The sequence below is a fragment of the Arabidopsis lyrata genome (assembly GCF_000004255.2).
Source record: "Arabidopsis lyrata subsp. lyrata unplaced genomic scaffold ARALYscaffold_5, whole genome shotgun sequence".
Lineage (NCBI taxonomy): Eukaryota > Viridiplantae > Streptophyta > Magnoliopsida > Brassicales > Brassicaceae > Arabidopsis > Arabidopsis lyrata.
Genome location: NW_003302551.1, coordinates 3,044,954 through 3,068,160, shown reverse-complemented (window position 1 = coordinate 3,068,160; position 23,207 = coordinate 3,044,954). Strand labels below are relative to the sequence as shown.

Below are 23,207 nucleotides of genomic sequence, written 5' to 3'. Positions count from 1 at the left end.
GGTCAAGACCCATTCGGATATTCTAAAAATTCGGTTCGGGTTCGGTTCGGGTTCGGGTCGGTTCGGGTATTTTAATAAAAAAGCAAAATACCCGAAAATAACAAAAAAATACCCGGAATATTTTCGGGTTCGGGTCGGGTTCGGGTTTATAACTCATATATACCCAAATCTAACCGAAATATCCGATTTCTCGAAAATACATTGGTTACTCTTTATCCAAATATAACCAAAAATATCTAAAATACCTAATATATTCGGATTTATGATTGTAATTTTAGGTATTTCGGGTATTATAAATATAAAAATAACTAATATTTTTAGGTGTATATTTGTATTCGGGTACATTCGGGTATTGGATTCGGTTCGGGTTCGGTTCGGGTTTTTTTCGGGTAGGAGGTTAGGACTCATTCGGGTATTTTTAAAAATCGGGTTCGGGTTCGGTTCGGGTATTGTTCGGATTTTTCGGTTCGGGTATTCGGTTCCGGGTATTTTGCCCAGGCCTAGTTGGGATTATGCATTTTTGTTATTAAACGGATTCAAGGGGTTTAAAGCGATCCTAAGTGCTTTTAAGTGGTGTATTTTTCCAATTTCAAACTACATAGGTTTATATTTATATGTTTTAACTCATACATGATTATAAAGTATAAACATTCATATGTTGTTTGATATGAATGTTTTTTTCTATGATTTAGTATTTTTATTTTTCTAATGGATGTTTTGGTATACTTTTTACATATAATATTATATTTATAATGTTTTATGTTGTAACGCCTACACCACTTAAAATCGCGTAAGCCCCAATTAAACGTTCTAGAAGATGAGTCATCGCCCGCTTAGTGTCTAGCGCTTTCTTGAACATTGTTTGATACTAATCATATAAATTGTTTTGTACCGCTTTATACGGTTTGAAATCGCTCTAATTCAAAATTTCACCTTCTCGAGTGTTTTGATATATATATATATATATATATATTCTTAAATCTGAACCCGCTGTTTTTTAGGATTAGACCGGAATATACCGTAAACTTTAGCCTTAATCGACATGTCTACTGTCTCTGTTTTACACTAAATGTCATTTTGACACTTTTCCAATAAATTGAGGAAACATATTAATATTTTTACTATACCCTATAAAATTAAATTGATTCTTGGTATTCTATTTTTCAATAGATTTGAGGTTAACTTAGATTTATACTAAATTTTGTATTTAAAATAAAAAATTATTTTCAAACGACACACAATTTTAAACAGAGCGAATATTGGTTTATAATTATTGGGAAGTGTTTTGTATTGAAATCATGCATGTATATAATGATTAGAAAAAGTACCCTCTCTGTTTTTCAAAGAATGATGTTTTGGGTTTTCACACAATTTAAAAAAAAAAAAAAAATTTATACTTATATTTTATTATTTTTTTTTGTTATTTTAATAATGTTAATTCTATTTCTTTCTCCCTTCTATTGGTTTCAAATGAAAATAGTAATGATGTTTTGTAGAAACATCAATTTTTGTGGAACAAAATAATAAACTAAAACATCAAATTAGGAGGAAGAGAGGGAGTATTAAAATAATGATTTGAACAAAAAAAAAAAAAAAGTTAATGTGTACAAACTTACAAAATCAATATTCACATAAAACAGATAGAATGCACACCACACCATACTTGATGCTTGAATAAAAAAATATCAGCATAGAACTGAAGCGTTACAACATGATTAATTCCAAAATAATAAAAATGCAAAACAATTTTTTGTTTTACAAAATTAAATTGAAATAATTTGAACATACTAATAATTAGGTAATAATATCAGTTAAGGAAATGCATGGAAGACACGCGTTGCATGAACGATGCTAATGACACAAATTATCATCATTAACTTACTTTAACACTCTCTATATAAAGACAGAGACAGTGACAACAGAGACAGAGAGATAAGCTTAAGCCAAATTAAACAAAAATGGAGAAATAGTGACGGTGAGAGAGACTGTAATCGAAGCGAAGCAAAGCAAAGAGAGTCACGAGAAATCTGGGGTATGTGTTCAATGATAAAGCAATTTCATGGTGGGCGAAAATTGAATCCATCTTCTTCTTTTACCTAAAAAAAAGTTTCAATTTTTGAAAGCTATGAGAAATGAATCTATCATTCTCTCTCTCTATCTCTATCTTCCTTTTCAGATTTCGCTTCTTCAATTCATGAAATACTCGTGATTCTACTTTAATGCTTCTTTTACTTTTAAGTCTCTGAATATTCAAAGTAAAACTTTTGCAGAATTGTCTTCAAGCTTCCAAATTTCAGTTAAAAGGTTGAGACTTTGTGGTAAAGGTCTCAACTTTGGCGATGGTTCTTGACGGAAACAATGGTGGAGGGGTTTGGTTAGGTGGTGGTGGAGAAAGGGAAGAGAACGAGGAAGGTTCATGGGGTAGGAATCAAGAAGATGGTTCTTCTCAGTTCAAGCCAATGCTTGAAGGTGATTGGTTTAGTAACCAAACACATCCACAAGATCTTCAAATTTTACAGAATCAACCAGATTTCAGATTTCTTGGTGGTTTTCCTTTTAACCCTAATGATAATCTTCTTCTTCAACACTCTATTGATTCGTCTTCTTCTTGTTCTCCTTCTCAAGCTTTTAGTCTTGACCCTTCTCAGCAAAATCAGTTCTTGTCCACTAATAACAAGTCTTGTCTTCTCAATGTTCCTTCTTCTGCAAACCCTTTTGATAATGCTTTTGAGTTTGGTTCTGAATCTGGTTTTCTTGGTCAAATTCATGCTCCTATTTCGATGGGGTTTGGTTCTTTGACACAATTGGGGAACCGGGATTTGAGTTCTGTTCCTGATTTCTTGTCTGCTCGGTCGCTTCTTGGGCCGGAAAGCAACAACAACAACACAATGTTATGTGGTGGAGGAGGTGGATTCACTGCTCCATTGGAGTTAGAAGGATTTGGGAGTCCTGCTAATGGCGGTTTTGTCGGGAACAGAGCGAAAGTTCTGAAGCCTTTGGAGGTGTTAGCATCGTCTGGTGCACAGCCTACTCTGTTCCAGAAACGTGCAGCTATGCGTCAGAGCTCTGGAAGCAAAATGGGAAACTCGGAGAGTTCGGGAATGAGGAGGTTTAGTGATGATGGAGATATGGATGAGACTGGGATTGAGGTTTCAGGGTTGAATTATGAGTCTGATGAGCTAAATGAGAGCGGTAAAGCGGCTGAGAGTGTTCAGATTGGAGGAGGAGGTAAGGGTAAGAAGAAAGGAATGCCTGCTAAGAATCTGATGGCTGAGAGGAGAAGGAGGAAGAAGCTTAATGATAGGCTTTATATGCTTAGATCAGTCGTCCCCAAGATAAGCAAAGTAAACACTTACTTCTCTTCTTTTATCTCCTTAAGGGCTTTGTCTTCATCATTTACTTATTGCTCTTAGTTAGAAAGAATTGTTGTGTTGTAGCTTTTGAACACAACAATTAGCTTTTGAGGAAGAGGCTTGTGATAGTGTTTTATGGATTTTGGATAAATTTGCAGATGGATAGAGCATCAATACTTGGAGATGCAATTGATTATCTCAAGGAACTTTTACAAAGGATCAATGATCTTCACAACGAACTTGAGTCAACTCCTCCTGGATCTTTGCCTCCAACTTCATCAAGCTTCCATCCGTTAACGCCTACACCGCAGACTCTTTCTTGCCGGGTCAAAGAAGAGTTATGTCCATCTTCTTTGCCAAGTCCTAAAGGCCAGCAAGCTAGAGTAAGGACTATATTCTGTATAACTTTTGCTTAGACTGGACAGAAGAAAACAAAAATTCATGTTTGATACTTTACTCTGCTTCTTTTTCGCAGGTTGAGGTTAGATTAAGGGAAGGAAGAGCAGTGAACATTCATATGTTCTGTGGTCGTAGACCGGGTCTCTTACTCGCTACCATGAAAGCTCTGGATAATCTTGGATTGGATGTTCAACAAGCCGTGATCAGCTGTTTCAACGGGTTTGCATTGGATGTCTTCCGCGCTGAGGTGATCATCTACTCTAACTTAAAACAGTTAAGGATTTGTAGAAGATTTTAGTAGTAACATGTTTTATTTTTCTGTCTATTCAGCAATGCCAAGAAGGGCAAGAGATATTGCCTGATCAAATCAAAGCAGTGCTTTTCGATACAGCAGGGTACGCTGGTATGATCTGATCTGATCCTGAGTTGGAGTCCATTAAGCATCTGTTGAAGCAGAGCTAGAAGAACTAAGTCCCTTTAAATCTGCAGTTTTCTTCTCAACTTTTTTTCTTTTCTTAACTTCAATTTAAGCATGTAATGCAATTGCAAATGAGAGTTGTTTTTAATTAAGCTTTTGAGAACTTGGGGTTGTTGTTGTTGGATACATAACTTCAACCTGTTTTTTTTATCAATGTTAACTTCCATTTATGTTTCATCTTAGAGCTATGATCAAGAATTTCCTTCAACTTTGCTCTCATGAGTGAACTTCTCAAAGAAGATGGACAAAACATTTGCACATATTCAGACAAAACACTTAGGTTTTGGTATTAGTTGATGATAAAAATCTTGGAGCTTTTAGATGATGTAAGAATGAAGAACACACTCAGATTTTAAGAATAAACAGAGAAAAAGAATGGTAAAGGAAGAGGCAGAGCAAAGAATAGAACCCTACAAATTTTGTTTTTTTTTTCTTCTTTCTTTAAATGCTTAATTAAAAACTTTTATATACATACGTTGTATGTATCCGTACAAAATAAAGATTTAGAGAGATAGAGAGGAGACAGAGTTAATGGCGGTTAGAGACAGAAGAGATAGAAAGAGAGAGTCACGAGAAGGTAGAGGATGTGATGAAGTATGAAAGAAGAAAAGTAAAAGTGGTAGGTCCTTTGAATCTTTCAAAAAACCTAACCTTTTTTTTAGGGTTTTAGCTAGCTTCTCTGAATTTTCTATGATTTATCTTTTCTAGTATTAATGAAGTCCTCGTGATTCTAGTTTTTGATGATTCAAGCCGTTTCCTACTCTTTTATGTAACGTTTTCTCTGCCAAAGTCTTTCTCGTTTAAGGATTCAAACTTTTCAACTTTTCCGGTAAAAAAAAAACTACTTTTTACTCATCATTTTATCTCAACACGATTTCCAAATCCTGTGTTTTTACCACCAAGACGTACGAGTCCATGAGCTAAAGAATGGCTGAGAGAAGGAGGAAGAAGCTCAATGATAGGCTTTAGATCAGTTGTTGTCAATATCATGTCACAAAAAAGTTTCTTCCCTTTCTTTCTGGTTAAGAATAATAACTTTGAAATCTAGAAGAGGTAGAAGATGATGGATATACATGTTTGATACTATATACTTCTCGAGTTTATAACACGTTTCAATGGAACAATACTGTTCCATCTAAACTTGCTATTAAACTCGAGAAGTATATATCAAACATGTATTCATCACCTTAATTAATTCCTCTTGTAGTTTAATAACACCAGCCAATTCGGAAATTAAAGTTTCCGTTCGAGTTGGTTCTCAAGAAAGTAATCCCCAACCGTAGTTTTCAGTCTTAAGCACTTCCAAACAAAATTTTAACATGGTGAAAAAACTTTATTTTTGCAACTAAAAAGTAAAGGACAAGAACCCCAACATTTCATCAACATTTTGAACTTCAACTCATTGAAACTAGTTTTTTTTTTTTTTTTTTTCGCTTTCCTATATAATCCTAAACATAGTAAAGCCAATCAAAGCTATAAATCTTCTCTTTTATCATTTGGATGTTCGTCGCCTTTGATCACTCACACACTTCCATTACATGTCTTTATACTTGCTTCTTAGGCAATTCCCTTTGCAATCTCCTAATCAGATGCTTGACCGTTCTTGTTTACGCTTTCGCAATCTCCGTATATAAACTCTCTAGAATCTTGAGGATTTAGTTAGTACGGGAAATGGGAAAGCGCATACACTAATGGTCAACCATGTGACAAAAAGAGTGAAAACGGAATCTTGCATTAACATCAAATATAAGAAATGAGAATGATGAAATGAGAGTAGTCAGAAGTGAGGTTCATCCCTATGAATCTATGATAAAAATAAGAAGATTTCTATAATCAGATATTTACTCTGTCAATAGTAAAACATGTTTCAAATAATAATAATAATAATAATAAAAGAAAAAGTTTAATGCGAAAACATAATTCACCTTTGTGTTCTGTTCACATTCAATAAGAATATGAGAGACAAAAATTCATTCCCATGAGGTCAGTAAATAAAAGATCAATATATGATTCCAATCGATACAAGAACTTTTTTAAAAAAGTTATAACATAAATACAATATATAAAGAAACGGTTCAAATTATCACACAATGAAGACGAGAAATGAAAATTTGGATTTCTAAAAGATAAAACAAAGAGCAGGAGAGAAAACATGTTCATGATCACTACTTCAAAGACTAGAACGAGACTTAAGAGTTTTGAAAAAAATAGTAAGCAATAGAAAGGGAGGGAAAGGATAACTTTTTCTTAAAGGTTTTAAAGAATGAATGAAATTGTGAATAAAATAAGGATGTAACAGAGAATAGATTTTTGATATGTAAGTGTGAAGAAGAAAGAAAAACGAAAACCTCAATTTATAGCGTTTTAGAATTAATTTGGTGTTATTTTTAAGGTGAACATCTACCGTTGGATCAATGTTTTCTGATATATGTCATCCACGTTTCAAGTTTTTTTAAAAACATGTAGATTTTGTTTCTTATTTTTTTCTTGGTCAACGTTTTTTATTTATTGTTTCTTATATGACTATCTATTTAGTAATGTTTTTACCAAATTGACGTGATTTTCGTGGTAAACATTTACCGTTAGATCAAAATCTTCTAATATATGCCGTCCACATTTCAAGTTTTTGTAAAACATGTAGATTTTGTTTCTTATTTGTTTTCTTAGTCAAGGTTTTTTCTTTTTTTTTAATTACTATCTATTTAGTAATGTTTTTACCAAATCGACGTGATTTTCGAGGTGAACATCTACCGTTAGATCAAAGTCTTCTAATATATGCCATCCACGTTTCAAATTTTTTAAACATATAGATTTTGTTTCTTATTTGTTTTCTTGGTCAACGTTTTTTTATTTATTATTTCATATGTTACTATCTATTTAGTAATATTTTTACCAAATTGACATAATTTTCGAGATGAACATCTACCGTTAGATCAAAGTTTTTTAATATATGCCGTCCACGTTTCAAGTTTTTTTAAAAAACATGTTGATTTTGTTTCTTATTTGTTTCCTTGGTCAACGTTTTCTATTTATTGTTTCTTATATTACTATCTATTTAGAAATGTTTTTACCAAATTGACATGATTTTCGAGGTGAAAATCTACCGTTAGATCAAAGTTTTCTAATATATGCCGTCTACGTTTCAAGTTTTTTAAAACATGTAGATTTTGTTTCTTATTTGTTTTCTTGGTCAACGGTTTTTATTTATTGTTTCTTATATTACTATCTATTTAGTAATATTTTTACCAAATTGAGGTAATTTTCGAGGTGAACATCTACCGTTAGATCAAAGTCTTCTAATATATAACGTCCACGTTTCAAGTTTTTTAAAATATGTAAAAAAAATTTCTTATTTGTTTTTTTGGTCAACGTTTTTATATTATTATTTCTTATATTACTATCTATTTATTAATATTTCTACCAAATTGACTTGATTTTCGAAGTGAACATCTACCGTTAGATTAAAGTCTTCTAATATATGTCGTTCACGTTTCAAGTTCTTAAAATATGTAGATTCCTTTTCTTATTTGTTGTTTTTAGCCAATATTTCTTATTTATTGTATTTTATACTATCTATGATTTTATTTTTACCAATTTTTAAAAATTTATTTACCACTTGATGTTATTTTTAAGGTGAACTTATACCGTTTGATCAAAAACTTCTAATATAGGCCATCCACATTTCAAGTTCTTAAAAACATGTAGAACTATCTTATGGAAAACGGTTTTTAACACAGCATATTAGACCATCTCCAATGGTAAGTGCCATGAGGGGCTCTTACCATTTTTATAATTTTAAATTTTAACAATTTTAAAGTTTAGAAACTTCACTGGGGCTCTTAACAATTATCTTGTCCAATGGTAGGGCTCTTAACAATTTCAAAGTTTTATTTGGTGTTTGTTGTTTCGAGGTTTTGAAAAGAAAGATAGAGAAGAGACAAGTGAAGTTTGGTGTTTAAGTGTTGATAAACACATTTTGAGGTGAAGAAACAAAAGATGGATCGATGCAAATGGCTTAATGAATCTACTATAATACTTTAGCTGGACAAAGCAATGCTACCTTTAAACTGGACAATAAAATCTCATCTTAATATTTGAACATTGAAGAATTGAATTAGTATACCTTCATAAACCAAAAGTATTTGAACATGGAAGAATTGTAAAACAAGATTTAAACCAAAAAGAAACCAAAAGCTGATGATTTACATCTGATTGATTCTCAACAAATAAAACTACATCAAGAAACCAAAACAAGCTTCGTTTACCTCTGGACCGATGAGCTTGTTGCGTTTGTTTATGTCGTCAACAAATCATTCATCAATTCACAACTCTACAAGTCAATGCAATGCCACGATCACATCTACAAGTCAATGCAATGCCACGATCAGGACATGAAGTAAAATACTCAATGCTAAGCGTTCGTTAAAGATTGAATCCAAGACCAATAATCAATAACAACACCGAGTAATTCAAAATTCAGAACCCAAAATTCCAACTTAATATTAGCCTAAGCTAATTCCTCTCGAGCACAACATCCAAGCACTTAATCTAATTCACACACACCATATTACCAATGCTACACGATCCTAACATTTGAAACCAAACTCATCCAAAACTCCACTTTTGTTACCGAGGACAAAACAATCAATCAATAGAGTACAAGAGGACATCGACGTCCATATTAGCGATTATTTAGACGAAAACAATTTACCAAAATGTGTGTTTGTGTACTTCTATTTTGTATTAACGATTTGCATTTCTATTTATTATTGTACATTTTTAATTATAATTTAGTACAATATGTATTTAAAACATTTTCTCTAGTTTTTTTTTAATGTAATAAGAAAATAATTATTATATATATATATATATATATATATAATTTGATAATAATTTAGCAGTAAATGTAATTTTAATCATGAAAATATATTTAAGATAAAAACATGTCTATTTTAGTCATTTTGATATTACATATACATTCATATGCAAATGCAAATTGTTACAACCTAAACAAATCGAACAAAGTTTCGTTCAGATGGTTCATCCAGATGCACAACCAAATTAATTCAGAAACAAACAATATCCACATGAAATTATCTAGATGGATCATTTGAATGGATCATGTGGATGTATCATCCAGATGAACAAACGAACATTGCCTATGGAACAAAGCTTTGATCTACCCTTTTAGTATGCAAAATTTCTCATCATTTTAATTATCAAGTATTCGATTAAATACTGTTTGAATAACTTTGGGAACTCGGGTCTGATCCATAACATCAATCTTGATTAAGTAGTGAAGCTAGATATCATTAATTAAGGAGTGGTTACAAAGACTTCTAGAGATACAAACACATATTCACATGACATAAAATCTTGTTTCTTCTAGTTGGCATCTTTTTGATAGCCCGGTTCACAGAATTCTCCTCCAAGATCATCGCAGGCCTCTTCGCGGAAAACCCTGTTTCCAAGTCCAAAAACACACAATTAGAGACTTAAAATCAAGCTAAGAATCAGAGATAAGGAAAAGGAAAGGGTTTTAGAAAACGTGAAGTTTACGTTTTAGGGTTGTTATACTCTTCGTATTCTCTGTCAACGGGCTCTGAAGCCACGGGACGTGAGACGGGCTTTGTGTCGAGCTTGACTTCAGGGTATATGTCAGCAGAACAAGCGTATCCACTAATTACTTCGCATGCTTCAGCTGGGAAAACACTGAGTATACAGATGTGATTGAGTCAGTAGACGAGAAAAGAAAGAAGAGGAAAAGTAATCCAAGGACTTACGAAAGGAGGGAGGAGTTGTAGTCGACGGTGTTAGGATCAGAAGTTGAAGGAGATGATGCGTTGTTTGATCTGAGAGATGAGAGTCTTGAAGCTTTGGTTGCGTGAGGAAGAAGAAAAGTGAGCTTTGGAGAAGAAACTGAAGAAGGAAGAGGAAGAAGAATTGTTGGTTTGATGAACAGAGAGCCCTGCATTTTTGTAATCAGTTGATCTTTTCGTTTAGTGATTTTAGATATTTTGGTTCTGTTTTGGAACAGTTTATGCTTTATTATAGAAGACTTTTCAAACAAAAGAGACTAAAATCAATGGTCCAAACTTGATTCCTACATTTATTTAACAAAGAAGATAAAAGTTTGATCAGAAGGAAGATATATTTTTAAAAGGATAAGGTTCATGCTTTGTTGTTGTAACATGTGAGAACGAAAATCACCGGATAGTTATCCAATCTTTTTTGGAATTTTATGTGTTTTTTCTACTCCTCTGAGTCAGCAAAATCATATGATTGAGTCTCAATAATTGTCCTCTGAGAGACATCTTCATTATCAGTCATATGGGTTGCAAAAAGAAACAAAGCCCAAGTTTGAGTTTAAACTTACTCACCACAATTTCTGGTTCTTTATTTATTCAGTTTTTCTTAGGAGAAAAGATTATTATACATAACACAACAAATCTATAGCTCTTTCAAGTCCTTTTCAGTAACGGCGTACACTGGTTGTCGATAGAAGCACTCGGCTTGGTTTCTTCCCTCTCTTTCCGGGCTCTTTGATGGTTGGTGCGATTGGTGGTGTTGTTGTTCTTGATGTTACACTTGCGAATGATGTTATGTTTGTGTTTCTTGCACCTGAAAACATGTTTAGAGGTCATCAGAGAATCATATAAGAATTTGCAGAGCTAAAACAGTGGTTACCTGTGGTTGCGTTTGTGACTACGCTGCTGCTGCTTTGAGCGTTTGTTGGCTCTTTACTGAAGTTGGGAGAGTCATGGCCTGCTGCGAAACCAAGCCTTGTCACATGTGAGAAGGAACTTCTCTCTCCAATGTTTGGAGGGCTTGATGATATTGGGGCAGAGTTTCCAAGAGCTTAAGATTAACACAACAAAAGCTTCTTATTAGATCACGAAACCTAAAATCCAATTAAGAGGCCAGAGATTCTTATTGTTTACCTTCAAAGTCATCCAAGGAAAATGGAGGAAAGTCATCACGAGAGGACTGTCCAAAACTGGACATCAATGGTACTAGCTCTGCAGCTGCAGCTACTTCAGCTTTGATTTTATTTTTTCGATCCTGAAAAATGAACATCATATGATTTTTAGCCCTGAATTTTCCTTTAACAATAGAATTCAAAGGAGAGTAAGACACAAAGCAGGATCATTTGCTATATGTAATCAAGTTAAGAAAAAAAAATACTAACAAAAGTGAACAAACAAAGCCAAATGGAGGTTGGAATCTGAAAGATATTAGATAAAGAGACCATGACTTGTGTTTCATGGTTAGAAAGAGGAATACCTTCCTAGCACGGTCTTTCCTCTGCTTCTCACGCTTCTTAATTTCATCTATAAATGGAGCGAAGGCATCAGGAGGCAAAGATTCCCTCATATCAATCTCACATATCTGAAAAGATTACCAAACCAAGGATAACTTCATGAGAAAATGTAAAGATTAGAAACATATGCGAAGATAGGAGTAACCAAGAGAACATATACCTGAAACGTAGTTGTTAAAGAAAAATGACTTAAAAAGCGGTAGCGTCTCCTTATCGCTTCTGACTGGGTAACGGTCTCCATTTCCAGTATCTTTCCACTCACTCTATCGTTTCATGGATCAAAATCAGAACTCTATTAGGACCACAAACTACAAATGATAACATCTTGTACTGAACAAGTTTTACTTGAATGTATTGTCCGTTTTGCTTTTCATACTAAATAACAGTTGAGTCTTTATTGTTCTTGTTCTTGATTAATAAACGAAAGGTGCCATATATCATACACTTTTGAATCAGCATCCCAAATCCATGCAGAAATGATTAGGTAATGAAGACGCTTCCATTGCAACTTATTCCCTAGTCTTTGACAAATGAGAATTGTGATATATTACAGACCGGGACTCTTACCTTGGTGGAAGAAAGTCATAGCTGCCATAGTGATGCATAAGGCACTTCAAATTCAAAGGGTGAAGGATAATGTGCTGACCATCAACAGACTGTATAGGTACACAACCAGAGCACAAAGGTAAGAAAAATTAAGTATCTACGATAGAACCACCACAGTTATTAAACAAAACCACCTAGATTATCGAAAACAGATAATAACATTAAAGAGACCGACTCTAATATATTCAACGACCAGCCTATAGCAATAAAACATACATTATGCAGCTCATTAGTACTTTATGAAAACACAACAGTATGCATCAGAAACTGATTACCTGATAAAAGTTGTAAGCATCATTGTCCTTCAGGTCTTTGGTGTCATTTTGGTGCGACAGGAAACCTTTACTTTCATTGCATGAGGAAGATGATGGTGCGTCTACGTCATCTAGAGGATGACCATTATCACAACTCTTTTCCAAACTAGATTGAGATTCTCCATCGGACTTATCCACTGAAGAATCTTCAGCTGATTTATCTTGATCATTGGAGCCGCTATCTGTTGCTCCATGCGCCCAGCTGGGTGCTTGATAACCAACTCGAGAAACATCAGGAGGTGAGAATGATTGTGTCTGATTTCTAGCCGTTGTGCTCAATTTGCTGTAATAAGAGAGCTTATGCTCATTCCAGTACATTTTTCTCTGCTCCAAACGCTCCAAAGCAGCATTTACAAATAGATGCTTCTCCAAGTCTTCAACGAGCTCGGGATCTGCTCTTGCAATCCAACTGTCTAACTCCAAAACTGCTTGTCTGACAGAGAGATCAACATCTTGGGTAAAAGTGAACTTTGAGAACGGATCATATATCTCATTTTCACCATTAGGAACAGCCGAGTCATGCTCATTTTTCCGAGTTGGAGCAAAAGAATCTTTCTTGCGGGTCAAAAGTACAAACTCGATGGGATCTCCAACAGAACACTGCTTGACGTTTTCGATATAAACAGTGTATAACTCTCTTGGAGAAATCATCACAAAGCACAAAGGACACCTCTTGACGCAGTCCACCTTGTGGTTATCAACACCAATCAACAGGTACTGTAGAATACACGGGAAACAGAAAATATGCCCACAGGCAGTTATCTGCGGACATAGAGGATACTCCAAGCAAATCGGGCACTGGACAGGAGACGGAGTAGAATACCTAACACAAATAATATCATCCCACTGCAGCATTTTATCAGGATCCATGGAATCAGGAGAATGATCTCCAGTGTCCAAAACAACAAACTTATAATTGGCCTTAAGAAACAAATCCTTGTTAAAAGGCCTCCCCTTATACTGTTGCCTTCTTTGCGGTGGAGGACCCCTAGATTGTGGCGGCGAAATCGGATCATACTGAAAATTCAGTAAATGATTCCCACTTATCATATTAGCTCTTCTACCAGTTGGATTATGATGCGAAACACCGCCTCTAGGAGAATTAAAAGGTCTGGTATTATGCTGCAATTGAGAAGAAGAAGAAGAAGAACCAGCAGCTCCAGTACCTCTCCCTCGAGACCTATTCCTTCGACCATCATATCGGAAATGGTCACGCTTATCTGCATTAGGTGGGGAAAAACTCTCCTTCCCTGCTCCATTTAGCGTCATCTACAGCATAGAAACAACAATGAACCGATCATTCAACAAAAATTCAAAGCAAACTAAACTTAAAGTCTCCTCATTTACTGAGAAGTATCTAAAGTTTACCTCTTTGGAAGATCCACGGCTATGTCCCTCCTCAGCTGCAACAATCGGTTCTACAGTTAAAAACAAAAAGAATCATAATTGAGACATAAAGTGAGCTATAACACACTATAAATATCTCCAGAAGCTAAAAAGAAACCCTAAAGACAAAATCAATGTAAAAAAAAAAAACCTAAAATTTAGGGCAAAATCGAGTAGCTAAGTTTATCAATCAATTCCATTACCCCTAGAGCCACCGGAGAAATTGTGAGTGGATTCAGAATGTGCGGCGAATCGAGTTCCGGTGGAAGAAGAGATCCGGGAAGGAGAAGAGTTGTTGCCATGCTCAGAGCTAGGGTTTAGAGAGGAATCTGAAGAAGAAGAAGAAGACGAATTGTGACCTTGGATAATCGGAGGAGGCAAGATGGACATGAAAATTTTAGGGATGAGAGAGGGAATTTCGCCGGCTCAGAGCCACCGCTTCTTCTGTGTTCACTTTAAATTTTTTTAACCAAGGCCAAAAAACTCGTCGTCTTTTGATTTTTCTTTTAGAGTCTGCTCTGCGTACCCGACCCGGATCCGTTAACCCGTAATATGATTCCTACGCGGGCGGATATACCCGAATCTTTATCACACAGTTAATGTAATAAAACACCGGTTTGAGTTTATCTACTTTTGTGTTCGGTTTGATAATATATATATTTTGTCAACATGCAACACATGTAGAGTTTAACCTTAAACCCTAGTTAATGAGGGTTTACATTTTAAATAACTTTTTATTGTTAGAAAAAAAGACTTTAAAGTATCTGAATTTTCTAAAAAGTATAATATACTTTCTCGTTTTTATCATATAAGCGTTTTGGATAAAGATTTTTGTTTTCCAATATAAATTATTTTAGAGTTTCTATGTAAGTTAAGTATATTATTTTAATATTTTATGATTATTTATATTATACAGTTCATTTTATGTTTGGTTGAACTTTTAAAAGTAGATTTTTTTAATCGGAGGAAGTATATTAACTTATTAAACGCAAAAATTGCGTTCGTCATCGTTGCAATTACCCGAAATACGCCGACCACGGTTGATCCATTTATTGATTTATTTAAAAGACCAATGCAAATTAAACTTGCATCAGACACTTTCATTCAAACTGTTTTGTTTTCTAGATCACAACGTGTGTTATTTCAAAACCTATGTATGTTGCTGCTCTTTGTCACCAACCATTTCAATGTGATTATCAAACTTGATCAAGAAGGTTCGGATTTCCATGGGAACAAGCTCAACCACTAGCTTCTCCACATCCACCGCTTCTCCTCTCTTCACTTCCTCCCCGGCCGAGCCTTCTACTTTCCAGATTAGCCGTCTTTTCTCCATCTCCGCCTTCTCTTGGTTCCCTGAAAGACTTGTCTCCGTCACTTGGCTTATCTGTGCAAACAAATAAAACAGAACAGCAATTGTTTTTGTTAAACACAGTAAGACAAATAAGAGATGGCTCGTCTTTTTTTGGCGTACCTTGTTGTTGTGGAATAGTTTCTTGAGCTCTACTTTTGCCAAAACTGAGTACTCACTATCCTCCCCAACCTTCACAATGTTAACAAGACAGTGACTCAGAAGGATTCAACTTCAATGAAACCATTAAGAGGAGATAAAAAAAATTCCACTTTAGATTTTAACCGCTGCTTAGTGATCCAAAGGTTTCTAAAAAGGTAAAACTGTCACAGTTCATGGGTTCTCAATTTGAAACGAATTAGTAATGATTGAACTGGACCATGTGCCTTCTAGATTACTTTAGGTCTCATCTTACTAAGATAAACCAAACATAATCGTCGTGAGAAATGACATAGCACGAAGAACAACTGCATAGTCAGTTTTTGAGAAGTATAAGCATGAAAACAGTTTGATTTGGGTTAAAATTACACTCTAAACGTTACGGTTTGGTTCTAAGAACTAATTTTATACAAGAAATTGTTTTGGTTACCTGGCACTGCAAGATTTGGGTTTTCTAAGTAATGCAAGTTTGTCAATATCTCTAATTACTCGCTATCTTAATCAGCCTAGTGTTAAACTACATTTCCACAACCAAAAAGCACATAGCTATAACACATTAACGGTGGAAACGCGTAGAGAGAACACGTAAGAACCTCGAATAAGTGAGCAAGCCTTAGAAGAACTTCCCCATTTTCCAATTCCTGAAAATGTCAGAATTAATCATAGTGTGGTCACTAATAAAACGTCTTTTTGATATATTTACAGAACACAGTCCAACTAACCTGGAGGGTGAGTAATGCGACGTTTTTTGGTAATGAGTATGACGGTTCAAACGCGGAGAATGTCGTCTTATGTGAACTAATCCAACTATCACCTTCCTACAAAAAAATAAAAAAAAGTACCTAATCTCACCTCACTATCTAATAGAAGTGGAGGGATGTAAATATTTCTATTTTAAGAGCAACCTGTTCTGTGAATGCTAGAAGTAGTGGAGAATAAATTTCTTGACCAAATGTTCGACGCCATTTTGCCCCATCTCCGGGTTTATCTATCTGTACATAAAACTTCCCTTGTATCTGAAAAACAACTCAAAGTTACCTTAACTGTTATAATACCAACTAAAAAGAACCGATTTAATACCACCTTGGAATGAGCTCTGTCACATGTTCCCTTAAAAGCTGATACATTGCAACTTAGACGGCTAAAAATGATATGAGAACTTAAACTTACCGTTAATCCTTTGCATCCTTCAGGGAGACAGACGGTTTCATTAAGAATCTCGCCAACACCTCTAATGTCATCATGCTGCATTCTCCTAGGTGAATGAAAAAAAAAAAAGGTAAAACACAAGAAAAACACATATGCTTGTCTTGCTTATATAGAGAAAGTTAGTTGACAGACCGATGAAGCATCAACTCAATCTGGCCGTTCTCTAAGCTGGATCCACCTACAGCTCGATCCACCAACACCGATAGCTCTGAGGTTTTATCTTGCATGTATATCCCGAGATTAATCTGAAAGAGAAATATATTATACAAAAGGCATATATAATGTGGCTCAGTCGAGTGTGAGACCTAAGTACACAACGAGAAGGAATCTCAGATGGATTTGATGCCTTACGGGATAATAGTTCCCAGCAACCGGTTGGTACACTTGCAAGTCCCAATCTGTTCTGAAGTCTCGAATCTGCAAGAAATTTAACAAAGTATCTTACAATAAAAAACAATACAGTTGTTACAAAAATAAAAACAAACTACTACACATGAAGTTTGCATCTAATACCCTTTTGATGAAGTCACGGCCATTAGAGTCTGTGTAAAATGTTCCATTTGTCTTCATGGTGGTTGTAAGTTTAGTGATAACCTCCTTGCTAATACCATCATCAGCTGGTATAGGCCCAACCTAGAAAGTAGGAAATAATAATACTGAAATTTCTCTTCATCAGTTTAACAGGAAGAATTGTGAAAAGAGATCAACTCACTGTGAACTCAATTTCAGCATGGTTTTTTCCCTTGTACACTCTGGTAATCTGCAAATTAACAGACCCATAACCAGATGGATCAAAACAGTTATAGCTACTGTGATGAAATTAAACTGTTCGAGAGCAATAAATAGTTGCAAAGAGAAAAAAAACCTGTGATATCCAGGAGTTAAGCTCCTGGTGCACTTCATCGAACAGAGGTCCTCGAACAATAGTTAATTGAGCCTGAGTCAAGCAAGACAATTAGTTTTCTTTTGTGTTTTCACATACTGTCCGGAAATAAGGTTATAGATGCAACTTATATGTATTACCTCTCCTACAGATTTAATTGGAAGCACACCATCTGGTCGAAAAACGTAAGCTCCAGAAGCCTTATAAAAGTATATGAGAATGGTTCAGACACACAACAAAAAGATAGCTAAGTAGATAAGGTTGTATCTGTTAAAGAGCTGAGCTACCTGAGGATCCTTATCAGTTCCATTGCTTCCAATGTAATAAGCATATGATTGTTCTGCAGTAACCTTAAAATGCACCACAAATCAACATCATATGATGTTTACATATCCGAATGGAAAAATAGTTAAGTTAAGATTTAAAAAAACAGACACACCTGATTTTTAGTACTTAAGTGACGAGTCATTTTCACTCCCTCTTCCGAATAGCGTAACATTAGATTTCCCTGGCCAACTTCTACATTTTCATTCATGCTTCCAGAAGTAACATATGAAGCAGATAGTCCACGCGCTTAATCAAATTAGAAAACGAAGATGCAAGTAAATACATAACATCCGTTGGTATCAGTGGCGAACCATATGAAGTTGTGGCTAGTAGAGCTAGAACATCTGAAGTTGTATTCAAGATCCTATAATTCACAATAAATATATGACACAATATTAAAAATTCTGAAACATACCTGTTCGTCCAGTGTCTGAGATGACATACGAGCTAAACCCAAGAGGTGGTACCGAAGCTGTAAATGCAAGCACGTGTTTTGCAGTATCCCTTGGTGATCCTCCCAGATACGCTTTGACATACTCGTTTCTTATTCTCAAAGCGATGTCTGAAAGAGGTAGAAGCTGAGACACGACTTCTTTCCCAGATGCATCTTTCACAATAACATTTTCAGACGACACCTATAAAGAAGTTATAAGGTAGATTTGGTAAGTAATATTGGATAACAAACAAAGATAAAGTGAGAACTACACTGGTCAACCAAGTAGATAATAAAATACTTACAGGAACTCGGACAACTTCCTCTCGTTTCCATCCTAGAGAATTGTAAGCAACAACCACCTACAAGGAGAGATCAATGTGAACAGAAGATAAAAACTAACCAAGAGGTCCAAGACTTCATAGACTCAAAGTAAGCCTGTCTGATAGACTTACCAAGCTTTTCCCGCTGGACAGACGAGCTTCAGATGCAGGACAGTAACTGATATTAAGCAGGGGACACTGCCAATTTGATGTACAAAATAAGAATCAGCTTAATTTAGGACACTGTCTTTGGAACTTGAGTTCAAGTTATGAAAATGCTACAAAGCAGCTTACTAAAACTTCTACGTTGCCTTCGGCAACAGCTTACTAACTATGTTGCCTTCACCACCAAAATTCGATCTCAATGTCTTTTCAACTCTTCTAACACGGCCATAGTATTATTAGAATCCTAGAAAAATCTTAAACAAGCACATTACCTGCTGAAATTTTGTGCCAGGATTCTTCTTTTCAGTACTTGATTTTGCTGCTGATAGAAAGGAAAGGGAAGATGCAACCAATTTCTCGGCCTAGTAATGATCATAGAGAAATTCTTAAACCGCTGTACCCACAAGAGAAACAAAAATTGCATGAACAACACATGAGATGCCTAACTAAAACGCACCTGCAGATAACCCATTGAGAGTCTAAGAGCATAATCTGCAGCCACATGCTGTCTTTGTGTACCACTAACTGCATCATGGTGTTGAGCAATTGCCAAAGCATCGGCTAGCATATCAGTTGTTGGTCCTGAACTATTCCTACCTCTCAAGAACTCTAATTGTCGAGCTGCCTGTTTCAAAACAGATAAGGCCATGTAAGAATGGAGAAAAAAAAAACCACAAATCTCTGCAAATTTTAAAACAATACTGTAGGCCATACCAGATAGTAACCACTTAAATCCCTCACGTATTTTTTAAAGGCCGGCCTGCTCGTAAAGTACCCTGTCCAGTATGCATTAGGTTTGTCCGCATATCTGGCACAGGTACATGTATTATTTATTTGGTCAACACGCAATTGCATTTGTTGAAAGTAAAACCTGAGCTATCAAACTCACGGGAAGAAATCATCAGTCTTTAAGGGCCAGGACTCGTTTGCAGCATATTTTGCATCAGTGTAGATAGATGGTGTCGAGTACAGAACATTGAGACGCCCATCCTGGATTGTCCAAACGACAAGAGAATCAAGATTGGTATCTCTCTTACCTTGAAACTAGTGAAATCCAACTGATATGAGTTTGCTAGAAAGCCAGTGTACCTTGTTAACATAGTGAATAAACTTGTCCATCTGTCTGAACCAAGAATATGCATACTGGTAACGGAAGTCAGTTCCCATTAACCACATGATATGATTTGTCCTGGTCACATTAACCTTGAAAAGGGACATCCAAGTCACATCACAGCAAAGCTTCTTTGATTTTTGCTAATTTCAAGAAAAAATGGATATGATCTTTTACCTGAGCGAGGGCTGCAGCTACAAAGTCGTTGACTCGCTCTTGAACATTGTAGTCAAAAAGGAGAGAATCGTCCTATATTCAATATGCTTCATCAGTGCAGGTTCAAACAAAGTTCAAAAAACATCACAGTCGATTCAATTGCTTTTACCTGGATAGGAGCTGATACATCATTTATTTCAAACACGAACCCTTCAGGAGGGTCATAATGTCTTGGGAATACACCAGTGAATATCTACAAGTAACATCAAATAGCAATGAGACAAAGCTATCTATGGAAACATCAGAACTATAATGTGAGGTTTAATGGTTTAAACCTGTGAAGATGAGCCAAGAGACTTGGAACCTTGCCAAATAACCTCAAGTGTCTTCTCTCTCAATCTCTTTGCACGATCTTGGTAGTCAATTCTAGCGAAAAACAGCGAGTCAAAGCCAAACTGTAGAAGAAACCAAAAGGTTGTCCAATCAGAATAACTTAAGCTGATAAATAGGCTAATCACTCACATACTGAACTCATCTAAACTCTCTGTGAAGCGAAATGAACAAATTATACCTCTGCACCAAGCAAGTAAGCTTGCACTGCAGAATGTCCAAAGGGATCAATCTGCCAACCAACTCTAGGAACCTGACCAAACTCAGTTTTAATAAAGTGATGGCCTAATGTAGTCTGATCAATCATATCAATATAATGTGGAGTCGCCTCATCATGCATACACATTCCCCCATTTCTACAAAAACCACACACATCAACACAACAGAGCAACAGATACATACGAGACATCAAAAAAAGATAAGATCACTCAAACGCACATGAACTCTAGTTGACCAGAGTCAACAAGCTTCTTGACTTTAACTTTCTTAGCATTGCTTTGTTGCCTCCACCATCTTTGAAAAAACGCCTAAAAACAATACTCAACCATAACTAATTTCATCAAGCAAGACAAAAGAACAAAATCTCCATTTTTGGTAATATCTGAATCTTACCATCTCAACATAAATAAACTTTCTATTTTCATCATCAAGCAATGAAGCAATTACAGAATCCAATACATTCTGAACACAAGCTCCCTGATTCAAATCAAATTCAAAACAAAACTCAAATCCCTAAAAATTCGCAGAATCCATGAAAAGAGACAGAGAGATGTGAAGAGAGTAGTACCCTAATGGAGTTATTAGCTCCGACGTAGTACTGATCAACGGTCTTAAGCCAACCAACGTCGTCGTGTGAGTGAGGAACTAAGTGAACATTGATTTTCTCAGGGACGATTCTCGGTTTTGTGTTGTACTCTATGTACTCAGAGTTGACGCCGCCGATTACAATCGCCGCCAGAATCAGATAAAGAGAGAAATAGTTTACCTCCATAGACACGAGCGAGAGCTTCTCAGAAGATGATACAGAGAGGATCGTGAAGAACAATATGTAGGACAAGTGTTTTTGTAGAAGACGAAGAAGAGAGAGACGCGCGTGAAGAATCACTATCACTCTTCTTCTGATAATTTATTTAAATTAATTTTTTTTGTCTTAACTTATTTGTATTAATGATTTAATTTAGATTAGACTTTATCTTATCCACTTCCTAACCAATAAGAGACAATATAGATAATTAAAGTCTAATTCAATAATGTGTTTCTTAAAAGTACAAAAAACTGTAGAGTTTGCTTGTGAAAGAAGTGATCAAATGGTCCAATTTAGTTGTATATTGCAAGACAAATTAATGGAATGATGGTCCAATTTAGTTGTATATTGCAAGATAAATTAATGGAATGATTGCTGATGATTTTCCTTTTTAAAGATGTACTTAGATGGGTCAAATAAATATCCAAAATTGTGAACCGAATATCTATACTAATTTTCGGAAATATTTATGGTATATGCTTTGCACCTATAATGATTACAAAATAATAAAAAAATATCCATATAATATTCTATATATAATAATATAGATATTTAGAAGATTTGGTTAAGATTTAAAATTATGATTCTCCTATTTTTATTTTTTTTAACTGTTTTAAATCGTCATATAATACATAAATCTAAGAAAAATCTCAAATTTTGTCTCTCCATAAATTATGATTCGAAATTTTTAAAAGGGACATATATTACTCAATTAATAAAAAATTGTATGCTCAACGTCTCACATCGTCTAAAAATGTTTAGAATGATTCAGAGTCATATTATATATAAAATCAAAACGAACTCAAACTTGAATGAGAAGGAAACTTAACTTAACAAGCATCCAAATTGAAAATTTGTATACGGTTTAATTCGTTTTTTAGTTAGACTATTTAATTTTACCGCAAATATTAAATTTTAACATATTATAATTAATATATTTAAAATCAGTAAAAAGTTTAAAATATTATGAACATTTGAACATATGAAAAAAAAATTAAAATAACACGGGACATGTTATATGGCAAGATGGGTGTGAATCAATATTAATAAAAATTTAAAATATCATTAATCCGCCGCTTCAATACGGTTAAATCTTCATTTTATTATTTTCAACACCGTCAATATTATACATAAATTCATAATTCGAATATTGTTAGTCACAAACTTGACACTAAAACCTTACATGAAACACAATGTGACTAACATCATTCAAACTATATAAACTTATGTACATCGAATGCACAAAGTTTGCATTCACTAAACAAAAGGAAAATGAGTAAGAAAATGTGTTTGATGTCTTACACTCATATCTCAACATAGAGAAAGTTAAGAAAATAAGCAACATTTTAAAAATTGAAAAGTAAAAGGTAAGAAATAGAGAAAATGACACAAGTGGGTAGGTAGAGAATACCATTAACATACCTCCACAAAATTTTGCTTGCTCAAGTATGAGTGGATATATTTAGTGATATTACTTTTGACAAGTAATATATTGTGAATATTCTGATTGACCATGAGATCAATATATCTGGCGAGATCTAGTTTTCGTTAGGGGTGAATCCTTTTGTTCAGCTCCTCCTTATCCAACCAATTAGAATCTGCCACATAATAAAAAAAAAAAATTCAGCAGCTAAGAGAGGCTGAACTGAAAGTTCACGCTCTCATCCATGAGACGACAAAAAAACTACTAAAGCATGAGCTCGTTATTGCGAGCCGACAGAAGAAGGTTATGGACTATCGGCTCTCGATATCATCTTTAGAGTGCTTTGGCGAGTGATGACTTGGTAACCTTGAAAAGGGAACTCAGCAAATTTCAGCCTCC

At 34.9% G+C, this 23,207-nt stretch overlaps 4 protein-coding genes across 6 annotated transcripts; 1 reads left to right on the top strand and 3 right to left on the bottom strand.

The window, feature by feature from the left end:
• The first annotated feature begins 1,915 nt into the window (after window positions 1-1,915).
• LOC9311406 (transcription factor ICE1) lies at window positions 1,916-4,428 on the top strand. 2 transcript variants are annotated; one of them, XM_021025688.1, is made up of 5 exons: window positions 1,916-2,032; window positions 2,271-3,344; window positions 3,512-3,736; window positions 3,829-3,999; window positions 4,083-4,428. In XM_021025688.1, the coding sequence occupies exons 2-5, from the start codon at window positions 2,340-2,342 to the stop codon at window positions 4,164-4,166; spliced, it is 1,485 nt and encodes a 494-aa protein (XP_020881347.1). In that variant the 5' UTR covers window positions 1,916-2,032; window positions 2,271-2,339; the 3' UTR covers window positions 4,167-4,428. The 2 variants fall into 2 exon arrangements, with proteins under 2 accessions (XP_020881347.1, XP_020881348.1); XM_021025689.1 differs by having other exon boundaries at window positions 1,916-2,062.
• Window positions 4,429-9,497: 5,069 nt separating this feature from the next.
• On the bottom strand, window positions 9,498-10,279 carry LOC9311405 (light-regulated protein). The gene is made up of 3 exons (XM_002875291.2): window positions 10,014-10,279; window positions 9,790-9,942; window positions 9,498-9,691 (listed from the first exon to the last, which is right to left on the bottom strand). Exons 1-3 carry the CDS (start codon window positions 10,202-10,204, stop codon window positions 9,616-9,618), a joined length of 420 nt encoding a protein of 139 aa, XP_002875337.1. The 5' UTR covers window positions 10,205-10,279; the 3' UTR covers window positions 9,498-9,615.
• Window positions 10,280-10,512: 233 nt separating this feature from the next.
• On the bottom strand, window positions 10,513-14,353 carry LOC9311404 (RING finger protein 10). 2 transcript variants are annotated; one of them, XM_021024547.1, is made up of 9 exons: window positions 14,061-14,353; window positions 13,840-13,874; window positions 12,433-13,740; window positions 12,119-12,207; window positions 11,712-11,814; window positions 11,515-11,619; window positions 11,172-11,292; window positions 10,918-11,088; window positions 10,513-10,851 (listed from the first exon to the last, which is right to left on the bottom strand). In XM_021024547.1, exons 1-9 carry the CDS (start codon window positions 14,245-14,247, stop codon window positions 10,703-10,705), a joined length of 2,268 nt encoding a protein of 755 aa, XP_020880206.1. In that variant the 5' UTR covers window positions 14,248-14,353; the 3' UTR covers window positions 10,513-10,702. The 2 variants fall into 2 exon arrangements, with proteins under 2 accessions (XP_020880206.1, XP_020880204.1); XM_021024545.1 differs by having other exon boundaries at window positions 13,840-13,889; window positions 14,061-14,352.
• A 520-nt stretch (window positions 14,354-14,873) lies between these two features.
• Window positions 14,874-21,468, bottom strand: LOC9313057 (alpha-mannosidase At3g26720). Its single transcript, XM_021025504.1, has 29 exons — window positions 21,149-21,468; window positions 20,974-21,057; window positions 20,800-20,888; window positions 20,543-20,717; window positions 20,307-20,426; window positions 20,141-20,224; window positions 19,993-20,064; window positions 19,794-19,907; window positions 19,594-19,694; window positions 19,419-19,512; window positions 19,162-19,329; window positions 18,977-19,066; window positions 18,672-18,737; window positions 18,522-18,578; window positions 18,199-18,418; window positions 17,896-18,029; window positions 17,744-17,806; window positions 17,597-17,656; window positions 17,439-17,510; window positions 17,286-17,333; window positions 17,087-17,206; window positions 16,925-16,990; window positions 16,706-16,818; window positions 16,535-16,619; window positions 16,270-16,380; window positions 16,087-16,182; window positions 15,958-16,005; window positions 15,329-15,397; window positions 14,874-15,241 (listed from the first exon to the last, which is right to left on the bottom strand). Exons 1-29 carry the CDS (start codon window positions 21,350-21,352, stop codon window positions 15,008-15,010), a joined length of 3,057 nt encoding a protein of 1,018 aa, XP_020881163.1. The 5' UTR covers window positions 21,353-21,468; the 3' UTR covers window positions 14,874-15,007.
• Window positions 21,469-23,207: the final 1,739 nt, after the last annotated feature.

Excerpts from the sequence above, each read along its gene's own strand:
- LOC9311406 (XM_021025688.1), top strand. The coding sequence starts at position 2,340 with ATGGTTCTTGACGGAAACAATGGTGGAGGGGTTTGGTTAGGTGGTGGT. Across the intron at positions 3,737-3,828 it reads CTAAAGGCCAGCAAGCTAGA|GTTGAGGTTAGATTAAGGGA; the intron begins GTAAGGACTATA and ends TCTTTTTCGCAG. Across the intron at positions 4,000-4,082 it reads TGGATGTCTTCCGCGCTGAG|CAATGCCAAGAAGGGCAAGA; the intron begins GTGATCATCTAC and ends CTGTCTATTCAG.
- LOC9311405 (XM_002875291.2), bottom strand. The coding sequence starts at position 10,204 with ATGCAGGGCTCTCTGTTCATCAAACCAACAATTCTTCTTCCTCTTCCT. Across the intron at positions 9,943-10,013 it reads TACAACTCCTCCCTCCTTTC|TGTTTTCCCAGCTGAAGCAT; the intron begins GTAAGTCCTTGG and ends CTGTATACTCAG. Across the intron at positions 9,692-9,789 it reads GAGTATAACAACCCTAAAAC|GGTTTTCCGCGAAGAGGCCT; the intron begins GTAAACTTCACG and ends ACTTGGAAACAG.
- LOC9311404 (XM_021024545.1), bottom strand. The coding sequence starts at position 14,247 with ATGTCCATCTTGCCTCCTCCGATTATCCAAGGTCACAATTCGTCTTCT. Across the intron at positions 12,208-12,432 it reads ATGCTTACAACTTTTATCAG|TCTGTTGATGGTCAGCACAT; the intron begins GTAATCAGTTTC and ends GTACCTATACAG. Across the intron at positions 11,293-11,514 it reads GGAAAGACCGTGCTAGGAAG|GATCGAAAAAATAAAATCAA; the intron begins GTATTCCTCTTT and ends TTCATTTTTCAG.
- LOC9313057 (XM_021025504.1), bottom strand. The coding sequence starts at position 21,352 with ATGGAGGTAAACTATTTCTCTCTTTATCTGATTCTGGCGGCGATTGTA. Across the intron at positions 20,225-20,306 it reads CTCTTGGCTCATCTTCACAG|ATATTCACTGGTGTATTCCC; the intron begins GTTTAAACCATT and ends TGTTACTTGTAG. Across the intron at positions 16,991-17,086 it reads GCCGTGACTTCATCAAAAGG|ATTCGAGACTTCAGAACAGA; the intron begins GTATTAGATGCA and ends AATTTCTTGCAG.